Genomic DNA, 12,884 nt, shown 5'->3' with positions numbered 1-12,884 from the left:
GGTAGTGCCCAGATCACCATGCTTCAAGCCTGGCACAGCCCAAGGGAGTACAGTCATATGTTCATAGGTTAATAGTAAGCTAGCTACCCTTGTGCACCATTTTAAGCCTAGCAAATTTCCCTTCATAAGAATCAGATCTTGTACCTCTTGCCTGTAAGGTAAAAACCTTAACTATTATACCAACCCCCAACCCCTTATGCCAATGACAACTCACAAGACAATGCAGTAATAGTAAGGCAGAAAAAAGTTTTACAGAACAAGAGCAAATATATACATGGTTACAAGTGTATCCACACACACAGGTTGACATTTGTATTTTTCAGTAGGTGCATGTTGCATATGAAATGAAAAAACTCAAGAGGAGAGGGAGAAAGGGCATGGCTGCATAGTATGTACAGGCAAGACTATGTCCCAGTGCACTTAGGACAGCTGCAAAGTAAGAATTAGGTCTTTGACTCAAAGACATATTGCAGACATATCTGTGTTAGCCTAGACATCTTCTCATCTGCTGAGTGGTTCACAAAAGTGAAAAATGAGTTTCTCTGACTCAGTTTTCATAGCACAGGGAGAAAAGCAATTCAGTGGAATGTGACTGTCTTTCTGTGTTCTAACCTGTCTAAATACATGAATATGTCTGTATGCATCAGATGGAGAACCCTTATATATTTTGTGGATGTTAATTGGAGAGTGACATCTTTTGACCTAGCTATTTTTAAAGAAACCTAGGCATTTCTGATAGAATTATGAAAATATGTATTGTTGTCATATTCTGCTTTATCATACATCCTATGCTTTCCCACACCAGATGGATCAGAGTATGTGAAGATATGCATTTCTTTTATTTGATAAAGCAGTCATATAACTGCTTTAATTGCCAACAACGGTTCTACACTAGCTGGCAGTTAGGGGTTATATAACAAATAGGAAGTGATTGCGCTAATAGTCATTTCCATTTTGGTGTACAAAAATCATACCTTTCTGTTATGTAGTAACCACACAAAAACAAACCAGAGAATCAACACAGAAGATAGGGCAGCATATGAAACTGATGAAGCCAGCAAACCTGCACTGTTATCATAGAACCCTTCTTAGGCATGACACCCTTCGGTCTTCCTAATCAACAGCACACCACAACTCACACACAATGCAGTCACATGTGCAGCACAGACACACACACACACACACACACACACACACACACACAAAAACGCACACATGCATGCAGCACTAATACAAACATGCTATACAGATGCAGAACACACATATAGATATGATATATAACATTCTGAGCTCTTTGCAGGATAGCATTTTTGGCTTGTAATCATACAACTATTCCCTGCCAGCATGTTAGCAAATCACGTGACTTATTTCCTAGTTTCAAGATATGCAGACATAAATGCTGCTCATTATCGATAGGGAAAGGCATATGTGTGGGCGTGTGGGCATGTGTGTGTGTGTGTGTGTGTGTGTGTGTGTGTGTGTGTGTGTGTGTGTGTGTGTGTGTGTGTGTGTGTGTGTGTGTAAGTCTCTTTGTGTATATGTGCACATTTTTACACTTTTGCTCATAGTGAACACAGCAGTCATGTGTACATGTTTGTAGCATTTATCTTCAGTACACCAACATGTCAGACACTTTTTTCTTAACTTCCATAAATAACATTGTTTGCTTTCATAGAACAAGAGCAGGGATGATGTTCTGTCTTGTATGCATGGATGCTTTCCTAGTGTGTGTGTGTGTTAAATGATTTAGCAGAGGCCACATTCCCCCCATAAATACTTAATTATTTTAACAAAGTCATTTACATTAGTAAAGTCTAACAGTGTATATAGCCTGCATACCTGTCATAATGTTTATGTATTTCACTTGGAAAATGCCACTGGGCATCCCAACAACATATGCACAACCACTATAACACAGCCAAAGCTATCCCAAAAGATTTCTCACAAAACAATGCATCATAACATGTTTAGTGAATGAGTGCCTCTCAAGTTATATCCCAGTGACCTGAGTTTAACTCCTGTACTATTAATGTACTTACTGTGTGACTAAGTAAGTTACTTACTTCACTGGGCCTGAGATAGTTGGCTCTGCAGAAAAATATCTGCTCCCTCTGTTATGGAAACACATGGTTTTAAAGGAGACAGAAATATTCATTGATTACAGGTTTCACATGGAGCAGTCTTTGGGTGAAGAGAGAGAGTGACATATGGTAGCCAATTACTATCCTTTGTTTAGCATCTTTTGTGTACCTTTTGGGATTATGAAGCAGTGGATTTGGACAGTGCCCTTTGTATGTCAGCATCCAGCAAAATGGGTTAATAAGACATTTTAAAGACATATTTTATAGGGAACTGTTACTAATGCTACCAAATTATCATACTGCTTTACTTTTTGGTAATATGCAGTGTCACGCGTTTCAGGTTGAAATTGTGGCCTATGAATAAACTTACCATTAGTGATACCTGTTTGCTACAAATGTTTCAGTAAAAGATTTGAATCACTGCTCATTCCATGATGTCATTCAGTGAAAACCTCTTCGGCCTGATTAGCTTTCCCTAGTTATCAAATGAATGATGAATAAATAAATAAGTAAATAAGAAGTCAAATGAATATTAACCTGTTTGGCATCTTTCTCCAGGCCACTTTTTTATTTGGTATGCATTCTTTCTCACTCTGTTTTCTTGCATTTTGTTGCAGTAGTTCATTCCCATAAAGGTTACAGTTACTTCATAATGTTTTGTCTGCAGCAGCAGAAGTGAAATAAATTATCCTCTGCACTACATTTGCAAGTATTTGGGGAGGAGAAGTGAATGACCCATTGTGGTGCCTTTTCGACCATGACTTAGGACAGAGGGTAAATGTGAAAACATATCAGTTTAGAGTAGCCAATCACTTGGCAATTTTAAGGAAATAGGAAAAATAGAATAGAAAATGCAAAAAACAGGGCTAATTCTACTGCTAATTTTAACAAAAGCAAACATGGCCAGTGCTAGTAGCATTACCAGAGTACTCACAGAAAACCTGTGTAGAGGAAATAGCATGCATACTCAATACAGGGAGTAACCTGAGGTCAGGATTGAACCCAATACCCTTAGGCAGAGAAATTAACTGTTAAATTAATTGTAGCCACAAACAGTTTCTTAGTTAATCAGCAAGCTGATAACATAATACAACCTAGACTTTCTGCTGCATTTTCAGCACAGCCTTGCTACTTCCTACATGTGGCAATTCAAAACAGCAAAATACTTTATGGACTTTAGTTGTCCTGGTTGTTTTTGAACTTGAATCCTTGAGAAGTCCTGAATGAAAGCTGTGTACCAGACTGCTCTGTCAGTCAGTTCGTCATGGGAAATATGAGAAAAAGGTGCATTCTAGTGGATAACGTGGCTCTGAAGTGACCATCAGACACATTCCTTACTGTTCTATCTTGAGGTCAGTGAATATTTTGAGCACTCCTAAGTAACCTCTAGCAGTGGTTTGCATCTTGAGTGATTTACAGTTAGGGATGTGGAAAGGGAAAACATACTGCAATTGTTATAGGAAACACTATGTTTGATTCCTTTTATTGCAAAAGGTAAAGCCCAGAATATAATTACATTTTAGCATCTGAATATAATTCCTCTTTACAAATGTGGATAGCTATCATTTAGTCCCATGCAAGGCACATATGTATTAGCACTTTGAAGATCTGTGATGTATGGTATGGGAGAATCACACACAGGATAGTAATGTGGATGGCTGCCTCATCCCTTCTAGTAACACAAACTGTCTGGGCTTGGATTATTTTGTAATCCACCTGAATTTCTTCCAGTTAGTTATATTTATATGCAGTACTCCATTCTAGAAGCTGGACCCTGCAAGGCATTTGGCCTTTTTGAAGAGGCATTCTGCTGTCAGTCAGGTTATTAATTGCCTTAGTGAAGTTAGCTGTAGACATGAGAAAAGTGGGAGCCCTGGAGCACTGCTGGAATGTGCCTATGCACACATTTCTCAGCACTTTTTCTGAAGGGAGCCGTTCTGCACATGTAACAAGCATTCCTATTTTGGGTGGTATGTTCTCATTCAAGGTGGGGGGCAGGCATACAGCTCTGCCTGCTACCCACACTCAACCAGCTGAGGTCATTAACAGTGCACAAGAGATGTGATTTGTTAGAGTGGTACTGAAAATAAATGGACATATTCTGTTTATGACATTTTCATCATCCACTTTGCAGTTTCTGTGTGACTTACAAGCATAGCTTGTTGCACAAGACGACAGTAGGGTTCCTTTCTCAGGCTAATTAAGTAAGGCTAAGAATGGGTAAACCAAGTAGGCAGTTGTGGGTAGAGTAATCTTATTGTAGGAGTCCTTATTTAGGTTTGATCTTGAGGACATTGCTATGGTTTGTCACATGAGATGAGAGTGTTGTCACTAGGAAAACAGCTATCATGTCTTAAGTGTCTGGCTGTATGCCAGGCTGGTATTATCAGCATCTGAAATAATAATAATGGAAACAGTAGATAGATAGATAGATAGATAGATAGATAGATAGATAGATAGATAGATAGATAGATAGATAGATAGCGATATATATCACAGTCTTAGTGTTTCTGTCTGCTAGGTGTGCAGTACATGTGATATCTTTTTGTTCATTTGATGGGAGGAACAGATGTAAAGTGTGGCTCCGTGCCAAAACTTTGAAACAAGCAAACAATTTATTAGCAAGTGGGTGGGGAAGTACCTTGCAACTCGGTATCATTTCTGCAAGACCTAACACTGAGTTTCTCAGCACTTGGCAAAGGTGTAAAGGAAGTGTGATTTGAGGAATTGCTGTTTTTCTCTTAACTACTCTCCCACCAATGATTGTTCTCTGCATTATGGTTAAATGCAGGCTCTGTAGCTGACAGCATTGGCTTAGCATGCTGAGTGTCTGCAAAGTGAAAATCTGTTTAGTTTTAAGAACTGGCAACATACCCAGGCAAACATAAGTTCATGAACATTCCTTTTTGTTTGGGTGTAGAGCAAGTTTCCTTTTCATATTTTGATATGCAGATAGTGCACACATATTTTACTTGTTATGTCATTATAAAAAGCCATGCAAGTTCTTACAAGCTATACAGGGAAAATCTTTAAGCTTGGAGGCCACTGTAGATCTGTTATACCTGTCTATTTAATATTATGAGTCATTAGCTCATACTTTATAGTGTTTTCTCAGACGAGTTGCATTAACTTCTTTCTGTTTTGTCCATCTATCTGTCTGTCTAACACTCTCTCTCTCTGTTCAGGTTGAAAATGGATATTGCATGGAAAATAGATTCATTTCATTGTGGCACTCCTGTCTGTTTCTTTTCTTCAGTCTGTTTCCTGTATGATCTCATCTGTAAAGTTTCTTCATTGAAAAGGCACAATCATTTAAATAGCTCTTAGTTTCACAAGTACAGTGTGAACTGTTATTGTTCCTCATTCAACCTTTCAGAAGCTTAAGATGAAAAAAAAAAAAAGTTAAGCATCTGCAGTGTGTAATAAGGACATCACAGTGACATTTGTGGCTCTGACGTTGCCCAGGGGACTTTCTGCATTGCAGTGGACGGGCAGGTTTGGACATTAAACACAAATCTTATTCTTCTTCTGCAATATTACACAAATAAACCAGTTCAGAAGGAACCAAAGACTAGCCATAAAATGGCCTTTTTTCCAGTGAATGCTGTTTTGCAGAGGGACGGCTGGTTTTATGTCTCTATCTCTACAGTAACAGCCTTAAGACTTTTATAGAGACAGAATGTCCAGCCATAATCCAAGAAGGAGCCCTAGTCTGATACTCTTGTTGTAGACTGATTGAGACATGCAGTAGATTTAGCCAACCTTATGCTGTATATTGGTTGAATTTTACTGAGTAAAAGTAACCCTAGAATCTAAACGGCTTTGTTTATCTGCATTTGCTTTATGTGAAACAAGCAGCCCACATAACTTTACATATTATATTTGTATACATATGTATGTATCTCAGCATGTATGTATATATTTATATGTGTATATGTTTAATGACTTTGCTGCAGACTGACATCCCTGACATTTATATTTCTCTACACTGAACAGTAGTAAGTGTTAAAAATGTCAGTGGGTTTCTTATAAAATTGTTGAACTGTACTGCAAATATAAAGCTGTTTGACAAGAGGAGTTTTGTGTCCCACAGTGATTTCAATAGGCTGTTATGCCATAAATTTACTACTGTGGTGTGGTGCTATGAGCTTGGAGACAAATCCTTTGGCTGTGAACATTTGGAATTAAAACCCTGGAAGGCTCCAGCCGGCATGCCTCAGTGCTAAATGCAGAGTGCGTGATCATGGGGTTTGTGTTGTAAATATGTGTTTTTCAGCCACAGGGATGTCTTCTGAATAAAGTACATATATAGCAGTGTGATTTAATGTGCAAATGTGTAAGGAAGAAGTTTGAAAATAACCATGTAGAATTATAATTTTATGCTTTTTTATTTATCTTCATTATAGGGGGTTAGCTTTTCATTCTAACATTATACTTTACACATCTTTGCTACAGCTTTTGTAAATTGTATTTATGGCATAACATGAGAAAAGGGATCAATGAATGTGCTGTGCCTCAACTAACATGTTATAGCATGTGTACTAAATGTCATGGTTTTGAACCCCATAATCACATGCTAGAAATGTGCCTGATGCATACTGCAAAAACAATTCACGTCAGTAACAGCAGGATTGGATGACTCCTTGTGTTTTGCATTTTCCTTCATTTATCAACAGATGCAACTCCAGAAGAAGCTAAAAAAAGTCCTTTACTGTGTCGGCTAGGAAAATTATCCACAAGTTAGTGAGTTGCAGCTTGTAGTTTGGTTGCAATATAAAACCTAAAATATGTACTTTTAAGTGAAAATTTGCAGCTGTGACATTCAAACTGAGCTAAGTGGTGTTTTGTAAGTGTTGCTAAGTGGTTATTTGCATGGAAGACATTGCGGCTGCTGAGTGCAAAAGATGTTGAAAATGAAGACGTTGTAGTGTGTTCCTGACACTGCCTCAGTCACATGGGTTGTAGAATATAGTAGTACCAGTAAATTTGCTCTTGGTGTCCCAAAGCCTTCCGGCATTCTCTTAAAAGGCCATTGCCCTCCATCATTACTGGAGTTTACAATGACTAAGTGTGTTTCATTTTGTCAATGTGCAGTTTATTCAATGCCAAGACATTAGAACAAAAACACTCTCAAGGATGCAAACACTCACACACACACACACACACACACACACACACACACACACACACACACACACACACACACACAAAAAAACTCCCCTGAAGCCCCCCCGCCCATGTAATGCTCCTACTTCCACAAATTTATCAACTCTGAGATTACATAATCTTGAGGAAGAGGAAGAAAGTGAGAAGAATACAACTGCCACCTTCTTCCCCTTTTCTGGAGTTACTAGCAATCTTCTAGTGATAATAATTCTGATTGTTGTTTGCCTAGTCAGCAGTGGGCAGTTGTGCCCCATAGTCCTTCTTCCCTCAGTTAACACTGATCATTTTTTCTCAGTTGGCAATGCCAATACTCTGCATCTTTTTGAACCATATAACTAACTACCATCTGTGATTACTCAGTTTGCACATTTGTTCTGTTTTATTTTTTATGAATTTCTTCACCTGGGCTGTACCTGCAAATAGTTTGTTGTGATCAATGTACTACTCCAGTAAACAAACTATATAAATAAATATAAATGCTTACATTTTGTTCTGTGTTGGTGGAGAACTGCATTGTATATCATACTGTTTTACTGCATGGCATCTGGATTTTCTGCAAATGCCATATCTCCAACAGTCATTCACTTTATATCAGTGCTTTTATTTGTGGAATCACACCTAATATAAAAGTGCCTGTATCTGCTATGTCACCAATCCCATAATCCATAAGTGTACTGCATTGTTAGCCATTTCTCAGAAATACTCGGTCTGACATTAGTGCATTATAGTGAGCTTATAGCTAAATTCCAAAATTGTAAATGGCTTCCCTTATGTTTTGCATGTGTAAACGTACTTCTTGTGTTGATTTGTACATGCACTGCACATGTACAGTACATTGGTTCAGTAGAGTGTCTATCTGTTACAGAAAATACTATGTCTCATGATTATTCTTCATAAAATACATATTAACTTGCACATTCTTCACAAATGAGTCAAATAAAATGCTTATAATATGTTTATGTTAAAATCAAAAGGTAGTATAAATGCATAATTATGCAAGCTATAGTTTCACATAAGTTGTAGCTTTATATTTCAAGTGCCTTGCAACTGCATTCTCTTTATTAGCAAATTATAGTCTACTGACAGATAACTGAAGGCAAAGTAAGTGCTGAAGGAGTTAAGGGATGTTATGATGTTATACTATGTTTAAAGAGTCTGGTTTCAGAATGTTAATAGAGTATGTTCTGGCCTTCTCAGGCTTGGGGGATCAATCATTGCGAGGATGTCTGTAAGATAGCATGTATTGGCACTGAATGTCACAAGGTCAAAAGATAAAGTCTTAGACCAGGTGCTCTGTGTTTTAAAAAGGCATATCTGTCAAGTGTTCTGGGTGGCTGTGGTGATGCAGAGATTAGTGTTGTTGTCTCACAGCAAGAGGATCTCCAGTTCAATTCTTGGCTGGGGTGCCTTCTGTGCAGAGTCTGCATGTCCTTCTTGTAGTCATGTGAGTTTCTTCTGGGTGCTCTAGTTTCCTTCCACATTCCAAAGACATGCAAACAAAGACCACTGTGAGGCAAACAAATGAACTCCACACTTTTAATATAATAAAAATATATAAAACAAACAATACATGTGAAGCACTTTTCATCCGGCTTAGTAGCCAGACTTCATCAGATCAGCCACAGATAAAATTCATGCCTATATAGTGAATGACACACGCTCCCTTCTGTTTAATTACACGTTAATTACTTAATTGATCAACTCAAAGGTCACACCAAACAACTTTTTTCTTTTTTCTTCTTTCTTCATACAGAAACATCCTACCAATTCTTGCATAAGCAACTATATATAATTAAACCCTTTATATCCAACAATAAACATAACGTCTACAGTATAAAATATATTCTAAAAATTATGTTTGTTAAACAATTATTATATAAAAAGTTATCTACACAAGTGTATGTATGCAATCCTTCGTAATATACATAAAATGTGCTCATGTCAGTTTCTTTTATTACTAAATGTAGCTCAAAGGGCTGTCTCATCTAGACAAACTTCTTAGTTTTAAAATACAAGTTATAGCTGTTACTTCATTTAGACCTGATGGTCTATTTGCATCTAAACGGAGCTGCCATAACAGTTCATGTTTTTCCAGTACTAACTGGTAGGGGCCCTCTCTAGTGTGAGGTACAACTTGTCCGATCATTCTAAAGAGAAAGGTATGATCCGAATGCCTAGCACAATGCCTAGCTAAGACATTCTCCACTTTCCCTTTATTAATGTTGTATATGTGCTCATACACCCTTTCTCTGAGCTTTCTGTCAGTTTTACTGATGTAGAATGCTGGATGCATCTTGCTTAGTAGGACTTTTGTCAAAAGCAGTGAAACACTTTTCTCACATAATTTGCAGGTACAGTGCACAATCCCATAAAAGGTTTGCATGTATGTTGTATGTGTTCATGCCAGCAGTATGATTCAAAGAGATATGTAGCCCATATGTCTGAATGGGCACTGACAGAAAAGGACACAGTCACTGCAAGCATGTATTGCATCCAGTACACACTATGCACAATATATTAACAGTGTCCTTCAGGTGGATTTTGCATATAGTGATATGCATACTTCATTTCTGGCTTTATGTAGCCGCTGAGAGGTTACTGTAATTTATTGTCATAAGTAGGTAACATTAATAATTAAAGTGCACATTCAGAAAGTAGATCCTGTGTAGTAGCACCATTCTGTCTGATTTGGAAGACTCCCCATCTGATAATGTACCACGGCCTGTCCACCCGTCCTCTACAGCAGGGTACCCATGACATGTATAGCTTACCTTACAAAATGTTTCAGTTATCTGGCTACTTTAAAACTGCCTTAGGCATGTTGTTATGAAAATTTTCTCCCATGGTTTCCCTTGCAAAGAATCCTTTGGCTTAATGTGCTCTACCCCTGCTAAACAAAATGAAGTGAAAGACTAAACACTAAACCTTCGTGGGTCAAGCCAATAAAGTGTAACCGTAATGATGCATGATGCTGCTATTTTGTAAGTAAAGAGAGTTATCGATATTGCTATAAAACTGCCATGTTCTGGCCACAGATATTAAAGCAAACAAAACTACCCCTAATGACTGCTTGGTGCTACATTTCATTGTAACACATATGCATGATTGCTACCATTAGTTAGACACTCAAAAGAAGGAACTACAAATTCTCCTGAGTAATTGTGACCTCTCATAGGCTATGTCATTTTGAACAGGCCTCACTCTGATTTCTAGTAACTGCAAAACTTGTGTGTGCGTGTGTGTGTGTGTGTGTGTGTGTGTGTGTGTGTGTGTGTGTGTGTGTGTGTGTGTGTGTGTGCGTGTCTGTGGCAATGGTGGGAGCAGTTAGACAGGACTTTAGAACACAGTTTATATAAAAATGTTGGAAGGTGATTGTAATGTAATATGAGTTCATGCTTGTGATATTTGTTTACAAAACTAGCCAGTTCTATTTACAATATGTTAACATGCAGATAATACTGTCGGCTTAACTTTCTTGCATGCTTATGTTGAAAATGCACTATTACACCTTTGATCAGTCCTTTTTGAAAACAAAGGATGACAAGCTTATACTGTATATCTGTGTATATTTTTATGCAACCCAAGCATGTTAATTTAATCTCACACATAATTATTTAGTAAAGAAAGGTGGGTGTAGTATTATTTAGAATAAAGTAGTGGATGTGATTTGAAATGTGCTCAACAAAATATTAACTGGCTTTTGTTTTCCTTCTTTGTCCAGCAGGGAGAGCCAATCCCAGAAGACATTTATCACATATTGGGTAGCAGTAACATCCACTCAATTGACGACCTCCGAGTGGCACTTCACATAGACTCCGTAGGTAAATCTGTGATGGCCATATTCATTTTATACAAATTAGTGTGCGACTAAAGTCAGGCATCCAAATAAAGCCTAATCAGATGTAGCAGTAGCATAGCTCTGCTCTGGACTGCATTGTCTGAATGGCATTTTGAATGTCTTGACAGAATACATTTAATCAGGAACTGGTTCATTGGTCACTTCATTGCATACATATTTATGTTCAGTGAGAGCAATGCTGAATCTCTTAAGTCATATCTAACCGCAGGTTTCCTGAAATATTACAGTTTTGTTATATGTGCTCCTCTACCAAAGCTTTTCATTGTTTGTTTTGTAAAGAGCTTCATAAATGACTGGAAATGACTTTAGTTCAGCACTTTACATTTGTAAGCAGTTTCATATACCTGGAACACTGCAGGTATGCTACTCGTGCGGGATGTCTTATTCACTAGACATTTAGTCTGTTGCCAGTCAGTACCACAGAAATAGCCTCATTGAATCCTGCCTCTTCAGTCATATTTTCATGACATAATTCTATCACTGGCTGTTTGAATCTTTTTTCTTTGTGTGCATTTAAACTCTGCAGTCAGTCGTTTACTTGTGTCTACTGGGTGGTTCATTTGTTCATCTAGGTTTTAAGAGTGATATGGCTCAGTATCATTTAAGAATGCAAGGTGTTCATTCCAGTATCACAGTAAATTAAATAAGAAGCAAGAAGATAAAATAGCTATAGTGTGTCACCTGTCAGAATTATAATGTTCCATAACAAGACCACGTGCACTTCAGTTTGATGACCTGAACTAATCTTCAGAATCACGCCCCCTTTCTATTCCTTGTTTTGTCTGCTAAGGTCTTTGGAATCCCAGCTGAGCTGCTATCTGTGGAGGAACAGAATTTCCTGCCTTTGTTCCCCTTGCCAACTGGACTTTTGGCACGGTTCTAGAAACGTTCTTCCTCCCCCCCTCATTTACCATACTTTAGGGTTTTCTGATGCCTGCACTTGTGTTATGTTATGCCTGAGAGGCACCATTGAAAATGCTTGCCTCACCCGCCATTGTCCTATCTGAAATTCTTTTCTGTTTGATTCCACAGTATGGACAATAGTTACAAATTCTTAAATTAGCAGCATAACTTTTTAAGGCTGTTTTGTGCCCAGCTTCAATTGAATTAGCTGTTCAGAAGACAGCTATGGTGAAGCTGAGATATTTCAGTAGCTTACTTGTTACAGACAGCTGTACTAGCTTTAATAAAATTAACCTTCAAATGAAAGTAAGAGTTAAAAAAGGAGAATACAGGAGAAAATGCATGCCCTTGGAAAGTATGGACATGGAAGCATTGTTTGTGCTATATTTTGGAAAAGTATAGATTATTTTCTGCAAGGCTGTAACTATACTGGTAAATTGATTTGAATAAGATAAGTTAGTCTTTCATAATTACTGATGGTAGTAATGAAGCACCAAAGTCTGTTAGTTTAATGGAGCCCTAATGCACCAGTTTCAAGAGCAACTTGGAGGACAGGAGAGCACAGTAGATGTTTTGTGTGTGTGTGTGTGTGTGTGTGTGTGTGTGTGTGTGTGTATATATATATATATATATATATATATATATATATATATATATATATATATGGTTCTACCTGACATAATCGAAACCACACAACACCGACAACCACATCACCGACACCACATATTCGACAGTCCATAAACACGAAACCACACATAACCGACAACGAAATAACCGACGGTACACAAACACGAAACCCCATACACTGCACACACCACAATAACAATTAAAACAAAACACATCCCCATTCCACAAACCACACACACACACAAGCA

At 37.8% G+C, this 12,884-nt stretch overlaps 1 protein-coding gene across 2 annotated transcripts in view; it reads left to right on the top strand.

Annotated features, from left to right (window-relative positions):
• PDGFB (platelet derived growth factor subunit B) overlaps positions 1–12,884 on the top strand; it is an 80,814-nt gene that overhangs the window by 14,475 nt on the left and 53,455 nt on the right. For both annotated transcript variants that reach the window (XM_044066349.1, XM_044066341.1), the window contains exon 2: positions 10,969–11,068. In XM_044066349.1, the coding sequence (XP_043922284.1) occupies positions 10,969–11,068 (100 nt within the window). The remainder of the gene's footprint in view (positions 1–10,968; positions 11,069–12,884) is intronic.

The sequence above is a fragment of the Protopterus annectens genome, chromosome 1.part0, assembly GCF_019279795.1.
Source record: "Protopterus annectens isolate FY-2018-M chromosome 1.part0, PAN1.0, whole genome shotgun sequence".
NCBI lineage: Eukaryota > Metazoa > Chordata > Ceratodontiformes > Protopteridae > Protopterus > Protopterus annectens.
Note: the sequence above shows the minus strand (reverse complement) of the source record. Positions and strands in the feature narration are given on the sequence as shown.